The sequence below is a fragment of the Choristoneura fumiferana genome, chromosome Z (genome assembly GCF_025370935.1).
Source record: "Choristoneura fumiferana chromosome Z, NRCan_CFum_1, whole genome shotgun sequence".
NCBI classification, from domain to species: Eukaryota; Metazoa; Arthropoda; class Insecta; order Lepidoptera; family Tortricidae; genus Choristoneura; species Choristoneura fumiferana.
Window position 1 is genome coordinate 41,503,374 of NC_133472.1, and position 17,508 is coordinate 41,520,881.

The window sequence follows — 17,508 nt, forward strand, 5'->3', positions numbered from 1 at the left end:
CAACTTGATAGTTCGACTTTAGCGACATATTTATTTGATAGGAACTTGTTTAAAAATTGATACACCACTTATTTATTTGGTTGATGGTATCTACGCAGATGCGGTACCTACGGTGCGGAATCATGCCGTAAACGTCACAACTTTGCGCGGAGGCATACGGTAAAGTCCTGACGTCATTACGATTCCGTACCGTCTCCGTATTTTGAACAGCGGTGCGGCCGTTCCTTTAATCTTTTTTACGCAAACCGGACAAAGAGAAGCGTTCATTAGATTCGTCGCACGCAGCTCGCAGTTTGAATTCAGCCCACCAGAATCCCTTAGCCTGATCCCCAGGGGAGTTTATTAGAATCCCCTAATACCGATTTCGGTGCGGTTGTTTTACGTGAAAGGGCATTTTCAATTTAAACGACGCTGTAATTATTTTTTCAGAATTACTTCTGAGTTCTTCTTAGTCGATTCGAATCGAAATTCAAAATTCGAATATTGAAGTTCTTCTCGTTACGTACCGTCCCTCTCAGTCACGCATTAAATAATACAAGCATCAGCGGAACGGCAAGACACGAATTTCGAAAAAGTAGAATCTGAGTTTAATAAGATTTGATCATACATTTTGTGGAAGCCGTGGTGGCCTAGTGGGAAGCCGTGGTGGCCTAGTGCGAAGCCGTGGTGGCCTAGTGAAGCCGTGGTGGCCTAGTGAAGCCGTGGTGGCCTAGTGGAAAGTCGTGGTGGCATAGTGGGAAGCCGTGGTGGCCTAGTGGGAAGCCGTGGTGGCCTAGTGGTTTGACCTATCGCCTCTCAAGCATTTTATCGTGAGTTTTTCGAAATTCATGTGCGTAATTACATTTGAAATTTGCCACGAGCTTTGCGGTGAAGGAAAACATCGCGAGGAAACCTGCACAAACCTGCCAAGCGATTCAAGGGTTCGTGCGAAGTTCCCAATCCGCACTGGGCCCGCGTGGGAGGGAACTATCCCACGCCCAAAGCTGAGCCTTGCGCTTGCTTCTCTGAGCCCTCTTGTTCTGAGAGGAGGCCTGTGCCCAGCAGTGGGACGTATATAGGCTGGGATGATGATGATGATACATTTTGTCACTACTAAACTAGGCTTAACACTAAATTGAGATTAAATATTTTCCAGCAATTAGAGAATAAAAACACAGTAAATATTGTAGAATCAATATATTAAATTTCCATGTATAAATAAGTTTTAATAATACTATAACTAAGGTCTATAAGGTCTGGCCATTGATATATAATTTACTGGTAAAAACCCCATAGGGATAAGTTCGAATTTCGAACTACAAACGTAACAAACGTAGAGATACTTATATCTCTACGTTTGTTTATTGTGCTTGTAATGTCCCTATATATTGTATATCGGAGCAAGGTAGTGCAGGGTTACGGAAACACCGATATTTTTGACAGTTAGATGTAGTAGGTACAGTTGAAACATATCAACCTATCCAATGCTTCAAAAACCGGCCAAGAGCGTGCCGGACACGCCCAAAATTGGGTTCCGTAGCCATTACGAAAAAATTAAGTGATATTTTTCAAAGGATTTCGTATTTTATACGGAATCTTCCAAGTATAGGTATATTTTATACCTCAGGCTGCTATTTACTCATAAACAACTAATAATTCTCAAGAAAACTTAGCCGTTATAGTTTTTCTTGAAAATTTGATATACTTACTACCAGGGGTCGGACTAAAAGTGCCGATGACGCCAAACCACTTATAGGATTTATTAATGCTACTTTGTTACTACATGTCACACGGAAGTTTAAATAAAAACATCATCTTGTGTGCAAGATTACGTCATTTTTACGTCATCCGCACTTTTTGTTTGACCCCTGCTTACTACCATCCTGAATTTTTTCAAATTTTTCCACCCACCGGTTTAGATTTTAGAGGTGGGACGCTCGATTTTAATGAAAATTTGCACTTTAAAGTTGAATATTTCGCAAACACATCACTGAATCGAAAAATCGTCTTAGCAAACCCCTAATGGTTTAAAAATACCAATCCAACGATACCCCACACTATAGGGTTGGATAAGAAAAAAAAATCACCCCCATTTTACGTCTATGGGAGGTACCCTAAAAAATTTTTTTTAATTTTTTTTTATTGTACTATTTTATCGGCACAGTTTGCATAAATATCCGTGCAAAATTACAGCTTTCTAGCATTGATAGTCCCTGAGCAAAGCCGCGGACGGACGGACAGACAGACAGTCAGACATGGCGAAACTATAAGGGTTCCGTTTTTGCCATTTTGGCTCTGAAACCCCAAAAATGTGTATACCACAGACACTTATTCCGACGAATTAGGCTGCGTCTGCACTGCACCAATAATGCGGGCGGATGTGCGAAGAATGTGTTTTTCACTAACCAATACAAACGCTTTATTTACATCGCCTCGAACAACACATCTCTGGTGGAAACAGCTGAGCGGAGCGAGGCGTGCTAAACGAAGCGCTTCTATTGGTTAATCAATATTATACTCACAAAACTAAGTAAATGTACGTATACAAATAATTGATAACCGTTATTAAGTAAAACCCTAACATTTTCTTTGTTTATAATTTGCTCATTTTCCCCCTCACAATAAAAAAAAACTAACTCCAGTCGTGCATCAGAGCTGGCTGACAGAGACATTTTTTTTTTAAATTTCAGACACCATTCTTAGTTTTTTTTTTAATATATTTTTCAATATCAATGGTCACATTATCTAAAGGTATAGTCAACCACATACAAGTTGCTACAAACTGGTACAGTCACCAGCATTAATATCTGCCACAGCGGAGCGTGCATAAATATCTGACACGTCCTTCCGGCCCTAGAAATAGAGTCGTATCAGATATTTATGCACGCTTGCTGTGTCAGATATTGGTGCTGGTGACTGTACAGTTACGCTTATACTATAACAACTATATATATACAACTTTGTAATTAGGAGAATTCAGGCTCTATAGCTATATTTCTACAATTGTACCTGAATACACTGTACGAGTATATCTAATATTTACGAATTAATCTAATGGTGCTCCCAAATTGGTTGTTATAATTGTTATATAAAATCATAAAACACGATAACATTGTCTAAAACTGTATAACTTTTCTACAAGTTGTTAGATGTTTTAAACCCACATTGGTATAAAAATGTTATATTATATTACACCATATAAAAATTCCATATGCAATTTTTTGTATAACCTTTTAATAGTTATATAACATGATAGCAATGTACCTCTGACAATTGTTACAATTTATTATACAATGTTATAAAGCAAATGTTTTATAACGTTATACAACATTTATAACAGCCAATGTGGGAACACCATAAGTATCTCAGAAGGAAGGCCACTGTTGGTGAAAGCCCTCCCTCCAAGGTTTTACACGCTGGTTGTGTACCAGCTCATCCACCTTACAGGAGGCTTGCTGATACTACTGATGTGCCAAAGGAAACATGCCAAAATTGCGGAATTTTTCGTATAGGAAAATTTCGGAAACTTGTCACAATTTTGTATGGGGATTGAAACTTTCTGTTTCATAAATTTTAATATATTCTTGAGAAAAATTCCATAATTTTCCGAGAACTTTCCCAACTTTTTCGAAAATTTCCGCAACTTGCACATCAGTAGCTGATACGTGGTCGTCACTCCAGAAATAGGTAGTTGACACCAATCAATTGATGGATTTTCTGAGTTGCCAAAACACGACCGCCGGGATCTTTTTATTAATCCCGACGCAAAAAGAGGGGTGCTCAGTTTGACCGCTATGTGTCTGTCTGCGGCTCTAAAACTGGTGTACTGATTTGAATGCGGTTTTTTTATTTTAAATCAAGTTTTCTAGCTATTATTCTTAGACATGTTTCATCAACAAAAATATATCATTCATTCATTCATTCATTCATTCATTCATTCATCAAAATCGGTTCGTTTTTGAGATATTAAACTTTGAAATGACAATGTTGACAGTTTTTGAATTTTTCCATGTTGGTTATGTTATTTCTGGAAAGTGGTGGATTGGTCCTTGCTCGGAACTATAGGTGGGGTTTCACTCATAGAGTTGCAAAAGCCCTAATATCTGACAGAAAAAAAAGCGTTCATAAATATCTGGCATGACTATTTTTAGGCATCAGCAGATATTGCTAGATTTTATTAAGGTCTCTACCCACTAACATCGTATCATGTCATGAGCTCATGACCGTAAAAGGAGCGTGTCAGGAACGGAATGTCAAACGCACACATGACACGCGACGGCGATGGTTGGTTACAAAACGTGCTAGTGGCCATAGTCTAACAGCCTTATTCATAAACGACAATCAAACCTATTTTAGTTAAAATGCCGCTAAAATTCGTTTGTCCTTATCTGTCACTTCGACATTTGTATTTGTTAGAAAGGGACAAAGCATTTGTTAGTTAACATAGGCTTGTTAAGTTTTATGAATAAGGCTGTAATACTTTTCGATATCTTCTTACTCTTACTTATTATACGAGTAAAAAATGCGAAAGTTTGTGAGTGAGTGAGTATGTTTGTTACTCCTTCACGCTGAAACGGCTCGACGGATTTGGATTAAATTTAGCCAAAACTGAGTTTATAACCTGGATTAAAACATAGGATACTTTTTATCCTGATATTCCCTCGGGATAGGGATAAAATTTCTAAATAACAACCGCTGGGCTTAGAGTCATGAAATTTGTGTAGATAGCTGGACATCTGGAATAACACATAGGCTAAATTTATTCCAATATTCTCACGGGATAGGGACAAAATCTCGAAACAACAACCGCTGGGCTTAGAGTCAAGAAATTCGACATGATTGTTGTTAAATAACGTCAATGAAAACCACGATTTAAATTTCGGGAATTCCCACGGGAATTTTTAAAAATACCAAAAGTTCAATTCGTCTGCTGGATCTAATGATTTACGTGCGCAAAGCCGCGGATTAACACTAGTAAAGAATGTATTTTCGCCTGACACCTTGCTATTATGGTCATATGGTCATGGTATGGTACGATTGTAATAGGTAGATAACTTTAAAGTTGCGTCTTGGAACTTTCATTTTTTTTTATCCGACTGGATGGCAAACGAGCAAGTGGGTCTCCTGATGGTAAGAGATCACCACCGCCCATAAAAATCTGCAACACCAGGGGTATTGCAGACGCGTTGCCAACCTAGAGGCCTAAGATGGGATCATGGTGCCAACTACGGTTTCTGTGGCCCTCCTCCTGACTGACAAGAGTCCCATTGTGCGTGAATTTGTTTTTTGACCGCGGTCATTGACCCCCGACGCAAAAGTCTTGTCTGTATGCGTGCCTGTCTGTGGCACCGTGGCTCTTAAACGGGTGAACCGATTTGAATGCGGTTTTTTTATTTGAAAGCAGGTTTTTAGCGTTGGTTCTTAAACATGTTTTATCAAAATCGGTTCCGCCGTTTTTGAGATATTGAACTTTGAAGTAACAATGTCGGGGTTTTCCAACTTTTAGTTGGTTAGGTTATATTTGGACAAACATTAGGTACTTAATTTAAATTAAAAAATTGGCCGAGCTATTTTTAACGCGTTAATGATACTGTAGCCTGAAAATAAATTTTATACATTAAAACATGACAGGGGTACCTCATATTAAATGATATTGTAACGGATAACTCACGTCCTAAACCGAGTTTAGCTCGACATGTTTCGGGCTATTTCGTAGCCCTTCTTGTCAGGAGCACGCGGCTCGGCGGCTGCCGCAACACGCACACACATGTCTAGCTAAACTCGGTTTAAGACGTGAGTTATCCGTTACAATATCATTTAATATGATAGGAACTTGTTTAAAAATTGATAGACCACTTATTTGGCTGATGATACGTGTTAGAGAATTACATTGTTGATTTCTATATGGCCAGTAAATTATGCTTAGGTAAACAAAATGTCAGTCAGTAGAGCGACGACGAGGTACCACACACAGTTGCTCGTGGTCGGTTGCCTGTACCGTACGTGCACGCTGATTGACAACCAAATGTCGTACCCAGAGACCGATTCGGGCAATTCCGCGACAATGTGTCAGCGAGAGATATCAGGCTGTTAGGACTGGGTTGACTAGTATCACTTATAAATTATAATATAATATAGGTATTATACAAAATAATAATGTCAATATATTAACATAGGCTTACTTATTTACTTAACCGCTACACTTTTGTTATACTTATACAAGTACAGATTTTTGAGAACTGTTTATACAGGAGTTCATATATAAACAGTTTTAAACAAGTATACAATACAAAATCACCGTCCATGTAAAAGTATATTACATTTCCAAAGTTGGCGACCGCGACCGGCAGCCGTGTTGTCTACTCTGGACGATTGCGAGCGCATCTATCATCTCTTTCTACCCTCCTATACCGTGTGACAGAAGTGGTGAAAGCGATGGTGATTTGGACGTGAACTTACCCGTGCGTTGTGGTTGGTTGCATCCGTCTGCTTCTTATATTAATTTATACTTAGCATCGTGTGATCTGACGGTCGCGAGTCACGGTCGCAGGTTGCGGTCGTAATACAAGCTACCTAAAAAGTAGCATTCTAATTTTGGCAACCGCGACCGGCGACAGCGACAACGATGACCGGTTCACGCGACCTACTGCTTAACTACAAGCAAGCTACTTAAAATGACCGCGTAGCGTGACTATGTTCATACTAAACAGTGGGTCGCGCAACTCGGTCGCGGTCGTATATCGCCGGAATTACCTTCATATAGAAGGAATGCATTTTACAAAAAACATAGGGACAACTGAATAGAGAATCTTCTCTTTTTTAAGTCGGTTATAAAAATCCATATCAAAGTCTGTAAAACTTAGGTACTTATAAGTGGTAATTCAATGAATCATTTCATTCGCACTGACTGTGGAAACCTATTGACTAATACATGTCATTGAACGACATGGGATGATGTGGTGTATGTACTCTTAACTCGTCCAGATTCTGCAAGGAGTCGACCATCATGAGGCTAGGAGCTGGCCCCTGGATGCTGGAGTGGCCAGGGTTCCCGTTCGTCTCCTGCCGCATTATGTTCCGACGCCATTTTGCTCTGGCGTTCTGGAACCATACCTGTGAGAACAGTTAAGTTTAGAGGACAAATGTATTTGACAGCTCTTACCAATAATTTCAGATACAGTTGAAAAAAAACAAAGGTTAACACGGGAAACCAAATTAATGTTCGAATACAACATTTTGTTCATCATCATCATCATCATCATCCCAGCCTATATACGTGCCACTGCTGGGCACAGGCCTCCTCTCAGAACAAGAGGGCTTGGGCCATAGTTCCCACGCGGGCCCAGTGCGGATTGGGAAATTCGCACGCACCATTGAATCGCTTCGCAAGGTTTGTGCAGGATATTTTGTTGCTATGAAATAAATCAATAGTTGACAGTAACGGATTAGCCCATAAGCAAATTAAGCAAATGCTTAGGGCAACTCGTCTTGGGGGGTACCATACTCGTAGCATTAAAAAAAAGGGTAAGCCCCGACTTTTTATCATGCATAGTTCTACAGACCCGAGAATTCTAAGTTTTGTGGTTTTGGAAATTACTTGCATAAACTTATAGTTCTTATTTTATTGAAAAAATTGTACTCTACCAGTTATTCTTGCAATGAGGGCTATCGCGAATGAATTCGCCGCTAGAGGCGCTAGTGTAGCGTGAGGTCTCCGAAATGTCAAATCTCATAGTTTTTGGGTGAGCTACGCGGGTTTATTTATAATTAGAATAATTTTGTGAATATTTTGCATTACCTGAAATTAATTATGGCAATTATGCGTTACGGGGCAATGAATGTCTGTGTTCTGAGACAGTTTTGTCTTTCGGAAACTTTTGTCCTCCCTTTTTTTCCGAACAAAACGGGACTAAGCAACACTGTGGTTGCTGGATATTTTTATGGTATGGTTTTAAGGTGTATTAAATATGATTTTAATCTAAACTTTGTTTTAACGCCCGTAATAACAGACTCTGAAAGCCACACTTCAAAACCTCACGCAACAGTGCGCCATCTAGTGAGACAAAAAACGATAGCCCTCATTGATTTTGTACTTTGTGAAGTACACGAGAACTTACGAGGTACACAATTTACAATCATACAATCACAACTCCTCTCCGACGAAAGAGTAAATAGGCAGTGAATATTTGTTTCTTCGTGCTTCTATCCAGACATGCAATTACCCATCTCAGAGATGCTTGCCGATTTACGAAGCGGCCGGCTTACCTGCAAAACTCTCTTCGAAAGACCAGTCTTCTGCGCGAGCTGCTTCAAATCCTTAGCGTCCGGGTTCTGGTTGATTGCGAAGTATGACTTCATGGTCCTGAGCTGGTGGTGCTTAAAGCTGGTCCGCATACGCTTTGTACGTTGCGTGTGGCTGGAGACGGAGCCAGGAGACGCTACTGAGGAGTCGTAAGCCAGGGACTCCATTGAGGAGGAGAGGTCGCCGCGGTGAAGGATTTCTGGAACAAAATGTGATTTTATTGGGTTGAACTCGTGTTGGGTTGTATTGACGGGTAGCCATTGTTTTATTCTCATTTGTTTTCTCAGCGTCTTTCTTTTGCCGAGCTATGAAGTGTTTCGAATATTTTATTTTTTGTATTTATTTTTTGACGACCGGATGGCCAAGTGGTTAAAGAACCTGACTACGAAGCTTGAAGTCCCAGGTTCGATTCCCGGCCAGGGCAGATATTTGTATGAATAATACGAATGTTTGTTCTCGGGTCTTGTATGTTTAATATGTATAAATTTATCTATATAATTACGTTTATCTAGGTTGACTAGGTCAATTGGTGTCAAGTGTCCCATGATATTTATTTATTTGTATTTCTCTCGCAATGTGATGAAAATCATTGTATGTATCACGGGCCGTAAGGGGACTACGAACTCGAATCATTAAATGCCCTCCGCCTTCGGCGTCAGGCTTCTAATAGACTTTTGTCAGTAATCCCCTTCTTACGCCCCTTAATGCACAATGACTATAGCTAATCACCGGTCACAAAATCTAACCGATGGATTAATTAGAATTTTTTAGGACACAAAGCCTACTATAGTGTGAGTTTTACTATGCATTATCACTGTTATAGTTATTACCTCGCTTTCCCGGCATGCAACCGCATCCTACTTTTTATACGTCACGGGAGACAGTGATCGCGAAACGCCTGCGGTCAGTCCCCGACTGTTTTTGCCAGAGTAATGGGTTCAGTTCCGGCGGAAATATAGCGGTGGGAGCCACTGGTATAGAAAGTTGGATGGGTCCTACAAAAAGCAGCAGCGGAATAGACAAGATAAATAAACGAAAATACAAACCGAAATATAGATGCACAGAAAAACTAGAAAAATAAGACCAGCACTGGGAATCGAACCCAGGTCCTCGCCATTCCGTGCCGCGTGCTATACCGCTACACCACTGCTGGACAACGGTACAGACACGAATTTTCCCTATGCACCACATATCTCAGCTTGTTTGTTTCTTATTTAGCCACTTAAGCAGTGACGCTAGCGACATCTATACCGTAGCCCTCATCGAGAAACTTTCGGCATTCAGTTTGTATTTTCAATTTAGGTTTTACGGGATGACCGTAAATGGAAAAATTTGGAATTTAAATAAAAAATACAGAAAGATTCCAAAAAAACAATCTTAAAAGATAAACGTTCCTGTAATTATGAAGTAAGTACATAAGTCTAAGGCAGTACAATCAGGAAGTGTCAAAGTACAAATAATCTTTCTTCTATTAGACTATTAAGCACTCATGAATGTCAAAAAAAATCTATAGTCTAAGTGAGAGAAGCTTTTCCGTGTCAAAGTCTTTATGACATTGGCATAAGATTTATTTTGACTTGGCATGTGTAAAACTTTTTTCACTACATCTATCTATACCATACGTCCATTTGGCTGAAATTTGGCAAAAAGTTAGTTTATGACCTGGATTAAAACATAGAATACTTTTAATCCCGATATTCCCACGGGATAGGGATAAAATCAAAAAATAACAACCGCTGGGCTTAGAGTCATGGAATTTGGTATGTAGGTAGCTGGACGTCTGGAATAACACATAGCCTACTTTTTATTCCGATATTCCCACGGGATAGGGATAAAATCTCGAAACAACAACAACAACCGCTGGGCTGGGCAGTCATGAGACCATGATTGTTTTTAATGTTACGTCAATGAAAATAACGATTTAATTTTCGGGAATTCGGGAACTTTTAAAAATCCCGGAATTTCAATTCAGCTGAACCTAATGATGTACGTGTGCGATGCCGCGGTTAAACACTAGTTATTTATATATTAAAGCATTTCTGCTTGTCCTTTATTATCCGGACAGCTAAGGACGGATTGCTCCGCCGTCTTCGTGTCCCGTGTTCCCTGATCGCTACAATCTAGCCGTCTTCAAATCTAGGGTGAATGGATATTTATAAGGCAATGCGTGCTCCCTCTCAGTCCTCTTCGCTTACCATCTGTGTAAAAATATCTTGTGTGAGTATTGGCTCTGTGCACAACATCAGCGCCACCTAACCTTTTTTGGCTCTGATGCTCTGACGTTTTGAAATTTCATCGCGACCATTGTGACAAAAGTCAAACCTATAACGTATTAATTTATAATACGGATTTCGCGCTGTCATCGTTCATCCAATATTACGTCTCATATTTCGTTTTCTAGTTTTTTTTTTTTTATCGTACAACGGCAAAACTTACTAGACACTGGCAAAATTGTCCTCCAATGGACAGCGCCATATTTTTCTAAAAAAAAAACAATTTATAATACAAAATTACTGTGATATCGTGATTTGGGTGGACAAAAGGTTGTGAATTTATTTTTGGTCATTAAAATTAAATGAGGTAAGTAAAATTTATTCAAAAAGTGTGTTTTATTTTCGTTATGCCAGGGTTTGTTTACTTCATGTTTAGTTGTACCTACTTTTACTGTAAAACGAAAAGATAAAGCTATCTTATTGGTTTCTTTGAATAATAGTAAAATTATTCCATTGTTCTTATATCGCTAGTAATAAATTAAATATCGTTTTCAGATCAAAATGAGTATCATTTTGAAGACCGGTTTTGTGAGTATCACTCAATATAAAATTTCAACCACAAACCGTTTCATAAGGAAAATTGTTGCTGGACATGTTCGAGATGTAGAGGAATTAAGAACAAAACAGGGACAGTGTTCAATAATTCAAGCTCGCATCATAGCACAAACATCTATTACTAAAATTAGGTAGTTAAAATCTATACAAATTGCTTTGTTAATGACAGATTCATATGAGTATGACAGATGACAGAGCCAGAACTATTTCTACTTTTGGCCACCATGAGCGCTGCGATAGATTTCATCACCTCCTCCTAGTACTTCGCACCCTCCCAATAGTACGTATTTACGTTACGTAGCTTTCTTAAAAATTTACTTCTTAACTTGGTAGTTAAATTCTTCAACTACTGTGCTATCTGGTCAAAGTTGGTTTTGATAGACACATAGACGGACGTTAAAGGTTCATTTATGAATACGGAATATTAAAAATGCTTTCTGATTCCGCTTCATAACGCCACTCGTTTCTAAAACTATCAAACACGGCAAGTTTTGACATTCGTTAAGCAACCAAATTAACAATGTTTTTTACCAACCGCATGCCATAATTCAGTTGGAGTGACACCCGCTGTAAATTAAACCACCCTCAAACATCGAAATCAATTAAATATCTATTAATCTATACAATTTCCGTATTATTCAAGTTCTCAACTGAGGCGTTTGTCCACTAATTAGCTTAAAAAAAGACAGGTGAATAGCGCGATGCTATCGTCATTTAAGTGATTATTAAAGTTTTAGTTAATGTTTGTGTTTAACCAGGGGTTAAACGATTGTTTAGTTTTTTTTTAACAAACGGCTTTTAGTTCGATTAGGAGAGTTTGTTTTTCAATTATAGCAATTTTTGGTGCTGATAACCATTCGATTTTTATGCCGCAGTAGTTTATAAACATTTTAAATAATGGTACTAGGAATTGGTTTTGCTGGATCCTCGGTTAAATGGTTATATGTGGCAATTTTTTATTTTCTACGAGCTTTCATTTAATTTGCACTGTTTTTATTGGCTCAAATCTTGCAAGTTCATTTTGACCCACTTCCACTGACCGAATCGACTTGAATCTTTCTAAAAATAGTAATAAATGTTATAATGCAAGTTGGATGTCTATCCTATAGTCAGCAAAAAGTATAGTCAGTAAAAAAGTTTGTACTAAAATCGGGTTGTAAAACAGAAACTTATTTGTAACTTTCGGCTATTTTTAGTTTAGATTCGATTTAGACAAAAAATAAAGATTTTCAGGCTTTTCTTATTTGTTGTGCTATAAATGTGCCTTCATGCCAAATTTCAAGGTGTAACACAACCAGTTCCCAATCCGCACTGGGCCCGCGTGGGAACTATGGCCCAAGCCCTCTCATTCTGAGGGGAGGCCTGTGCCCTGCAGTGGGACGTATATAGGCTGGGATGATGATGATGATGAACACAACCAGAAGTAGTAACCTATAGGGTACCTAAAAGGGGTTTAATTTACGTTGTTTAAAACACACACATTTTTTAAACTATCGGAATCGATTGTGCTCTTGATTCTGAGTAGGAAAAATCATATTTTTTCCGAAATTTTAAAAAAAGGTTCATTTTTTTAAAACGCCAGACATAAGTGCAGACAGGGCCAGTTGGAAGTCAAACCTTTGTCCAGCTGAGACATAGTGTCACTAGTTTATAGAAAAAAAACTAGCCTAACAGATCTAATTATTTAACAGAACAACGAGCACAACGTCCGAAAGAAACAATAAAAAATAATTGACCTCACCCCACACCTAAATCACTCTAGCTGTCTAATATATTTAATTATAAATTTAATAATTACTTAGGTCGATTCACATCGGTGGCCATTAAAAAAAACCCACCCAAGTGTTGCCTAGTGAGAAATTAATAAATTAAAAAAGCAACAGAATGTGCGCGCTTGTATTATCTGTGGATCTGGTATGTACAATTATCAGCTTATACATCATGGCGGTATTTGTTATGACAGCCATGTAAGTGTCGCCACCTGCAGTTTGGTTTGTAAAGCTATTTTGTATGTAAGTAAAGCAGTTAGATTTGATTAGGTCAGGATGGGAATTTTCAAAAATTAGAGTAGTAGTATAATCTTTCTAATCTCATGTTCTCTAGTTTTACCGTTGTGTTAAATCTTAGATCATCAACACCTTGCTCATCATACCCTAGCAAGGACTACTGCAGTTCCCATACAAAAACCTCGCAGACTTGAAAATAGCCGAATCACTTTTTTTACCGCTAAACAAAAGAAACGTTGGCTAAGTGCGCGTTGTACTAGAGCGAAGGGTTCCGTAGCAGCGTATTTTATTGTCATTCACCATCTCAGTCTATATAACGTCCCATTGCTGGGCACAGGCCTCCTTTCAGCATGAGAGAGCTTGGGCCGTATTTCCCACGCGACCTAGTGCGGTTTGGAAACGTGACATACCATTGCATTACTTCGCATTTTATTGTCATTACTAAGAAAGTATACTCTTAAATTATTTAAAAACTAGCCTTCACCCCCGGCTTTGCTCTCTCGCGAATACCCAAAAATTACATCGTTACTTCCATCTCTTGTAAAGGTAGAAGTCTTGTAGGCCTGGAAGAGATCGATCTGAAGCGATAATGCCGCCTATTGCTTATCTATATACCTGTGTTTTCTGTACTATTTACTCACCATGTGTTGGTGTTCAGTAAGGAGTGTCAATGTATTGTATTGTATAGCATAGTGGTCTTCATTCACGTTGTACGAGATCAAGCTGGAAGTATTTTCATACAAAATTGTCCTAAATCTAATACCACATTGCAATAATTAAAAAAAAAGTCGAAAGTCCACGTCCTCAGCCAAAAATCATAGTTTTCTTTACTGACATGCCACATCCTTACGGGAAAATAGAGTTGCCACATCTGATAAATAATATTCATTAACAGTTAAAAAGAAGACAAAGTGAACTAACCTAAGAAACCTTACTAAATAATATGGCCGGCTGACATGCAAAACTCACAACAATTTCTGTCACTGCTCTTCAAAAGTCGTATCTAGTTAGTAATTTCATACTGAGATACTATTTGTTGTAAGTAGGTATTTGATACTTACTGACTTTTGCTTGTCACTCGCGATATATACCTACATCTGATATATTTTTCCAAGTGTTTCCTTTTAAACAAGTACAGCTCTATGACTGACGGACGGACAGTCTCAGGAAAAGGGTCCAGTCTACTCGTAGGCCACGGAACCCTAACAAAGGGTTGACAGATACCCCAATTTGTTGGCGCAACAGTACTCGACGCCGAAGGGAAGTAAGGGCTCTCCAGTCCGTGCCTTATCGACGCTAGCGCATGCTTTTGTATGAAAGCTAATGCAGTTGTTTTAATTATAACACGACAGCACGAAGCACTTAATATCAGACCCTACAAAGTGCGAAATTCGGACTTCGTGTCTTGCCGTCCCGCTGAGGCTTATATTATTTAATACTAGAGTGAGAGGGACGGTACGATACGAACTTCCATTTTTGAATTTCGTAGTAGCTCCTGAAGTAGGCAGCGTCTCCTCTGCCGAAGGTTGCTCCAACCGTTTCATTTTTTTTCTCCACTCTTGAACGTTATCGTTACAGGGAAATGGACAAAACAGAGATTTGAACAAATCTCTAAGTACCTAAGGGATACTTATGACAGAATAAGTGTACTTGTATATAATAATATATAGAATTTTTAGGACTCCAAAATAACGAGTAGGCTTGAATCACGAACTTTTTTTATTTTTGTCAAATTAAGGGTTAATCTTACATTTGTATGGGTAATTTTCGTGGCACAATGGAAAAAAAATAATAGCAATTTTAATTAATCACCTTCGTTAGTGTGCAACTTTCTGGTCTTCACCCAAATAATAAATAGGCTAATTTTATCCAGATATCTCCACGGCATTACGACATACGAATGTTAAATCACGAAATGTAAACTACCTTCATGAAAATGTCCCACGTAAATGAAGACCACGACGTACCTAATTCTTGTGAATTCCCGTATTTATTCCCTTATCCTGGGAATTTAGTAAAACTTTGGTATTTCTATTCGACTATTATGTAGACTTACCTAATAGTTTGCGCAAGTAATGCTGCAGGTATAAACTAGTGTGTTATAAACAAGAGTCACGCAGACGTTAAAAATATAAGTGTCTTCGTGATTATACAGGTCGAGAGCCTACAACCTGAATAGCTACCTCATCGAGTTCCCTACCTCTATAAAGCATAATCCAGAAAACCGACCTTACAGGCCGACCCAACATTCAAACTCCCAAGCCTCTCCCTCCATCCAACGACCGTTTAAAAGGCTGGAGCGAGACGGGCACAGTTCTCGGAATCCGCAGCCTATTCATTAGTAGAGATTATAGAATGGGATGTATTGACATCTGGGACGTAGGGAGCGTGATTTTTCTTTTTGAGATTTCAGGCGAAATTTTAACTGACGTCTAGAAATGGCTTTGAATTGCTATGGTATCTGTAGGTATATAAATGTTTCGACAAGGCTACGTATTTAGCGGTGACCGCTTGTATTATAAAATATGGAATATTTCTCAGCGAATACAAGATTTGTTCAAATCCATTCTTACATTAATAAGGATTATAATATTATAGAGCACTCTTGTAAGGCACCATATAGTTCTCACCAGGCGCATGCTATACCTATATGCGTGTGTACCTTTGTTACGACCATGTATTAATATTATTCTGTTACTTGCTCAAAGTGGCTCCGAAGCGGTAACGTTTTGTGTGCTCTGCCTACCCCATTTGGGAATACAGGCGTGATGTTTGTGTGTGTGTGTTACTTGCAGGCTTAAAGTATTGAACGGATTTCAAGGAAACTTGGTATGAATTTCGAGATACTGGAAATAAAGCTAGTTTTTAATCCGGAAAAAATTATCATTCCCGTGGGTAAGCGAGAAACCAATTCTTTCTGGCAGACAGAGTCACAATAACGGCTAATTTTAAATAGCTAGCGTAAGTATACATTGTCAAGTTATATTTGTTTTTATTTTTTTTGTGAGAGAAATAAAGAAAGATTTAAGTTAGCAACATTTAATTATTTTGGAGGTAGGTAATTTAAATACAAATCTTGAACAGACTCTTGTTAAATACAGTTAGTTGATTATACATGGTTGTCCAGCATTAACTGAACTAAAAATTGGCGGGACAGTATAAATCAATGTAACTAAGTAGTAATAAATTCCGCATACCTATGTGACAAAGTAAGCTTTTATCCTATGTTCACTCAAAATTCTTTGAAATAAAACAAAAATGAAGTTAAAACCCCTCGAACATGAAGAACCAACACCGCGTAACTGATAAATCTCGAACATGCAACTTAGGAGGTTTTGGCTAGGGGGTCCTAAGGTTCTCGATTGCATGTCACGGATCTATGCAGTTAGAAAGTATTGGTACCTACTTTATTGTTTCCCTGTAAAGCTACACGTAACGCAGATACACGATATATGCGTGAGATAGATAAGCGGTTTCAAATCACGTTAAAAAAATATATTAATTTTAAATTAGTAACAATACTCGTAGAGAATTTAACTGTGTCAAACGAAAGAATAATTTAGCTCCTTGCAAATATATATTACGCTATAAGTACCACATTTATGCTACTACTCATCCACAGATAAATAAAATAACAAAAAAAATAGATGATCTAAAAACCCACCTACCTTAAAAATCTTTTAAAAGAAAAAAACTAGCCTACTTAATAGTCTATAAATCTGGACCTTTATTTGGCAAAATGGAAAAAGTTCATGATTCAAACATCGTCGTTAGCTTGCAGTCCAAAAAGTTCTACATTTAAAAAAAAATACAAAAATATAGTCTTAAATCATGTTCATAGGGGAGATCGAGGAGAGTTGTGACAGAGGAGAGTACAATACAATACAAAACAAATATTCTTTATTGCACACCATAAAGCAGTACAAAAAACTTATGATATAAACACTTAGATTCAGGGTAGACAATAGGCGGTCTTATCGCTTAAAAGCGATCTCTTCCAGACAACCATTTGGGTACAAGAAATTATGTGTTACAAAAATAGGTGGCGGAAACAGAAACAGAAAATAAAAACAAACGAAAAATCAATAATATTAAAATAAATACAAATGATACAACTGTATAAATACATACATGCAATACTTATACAATACATAAACTACTAACATAAAATAGCAATATAAATTATCAATAACAGAGAGAGAGAGTAGTGACAACGTCGATTTTTTAGAACTAACTGCTAGCAATAGCGCGCTTTTGTTTTAGTTAAAGTCTCGAGCTATTAAAAACGCGCTGTTGCGAGCTTACTAGCAGTGAATAAGGTCCCAAAAATCGACGATGTCACAACTCTCCTCGGTCTCCCCTACATTGCCAAATAAAGGTTTTAAGCAACATA

The 17,508-nt window shown here is 38.1% G+C and overlaps 1 protein-coding gene across 3 annotated transcripts in view; it reads right to left on the bottom strand.

Annotated features, from left to right (window-relative positions):
* Positions 1-1,161: 1,161 nt before the first annotated feature.
* Positions 1,162-17,508, bottom strand: part of LOC141437142 (LIM/homeobox protein Lhx9-like) — a 45,673-nt gene continuing 29,326 nt past the window's right edge. For all 3 annotated transcript variants that reach the window (XM_074100406.1, XM_074100418.1, XM_074100413.1), the window contains exons 6-7: positions 8,245-8,480; positions 1,162-7,092 (exon numbers count right to left, since the gene is read on the bottom strand). In XM_074100406.1, coding sequence (XP_073956507.1) covers positions 6,904-7,092; positions 8,245-8,480 — 425 coding nt within the window. In that variant the 3' untranslated portion in view covers positions 1,162-6,903. The remainder of the gene's footprint in view (positions 7,093-8,244; positions 8,481-17,508) is intronic.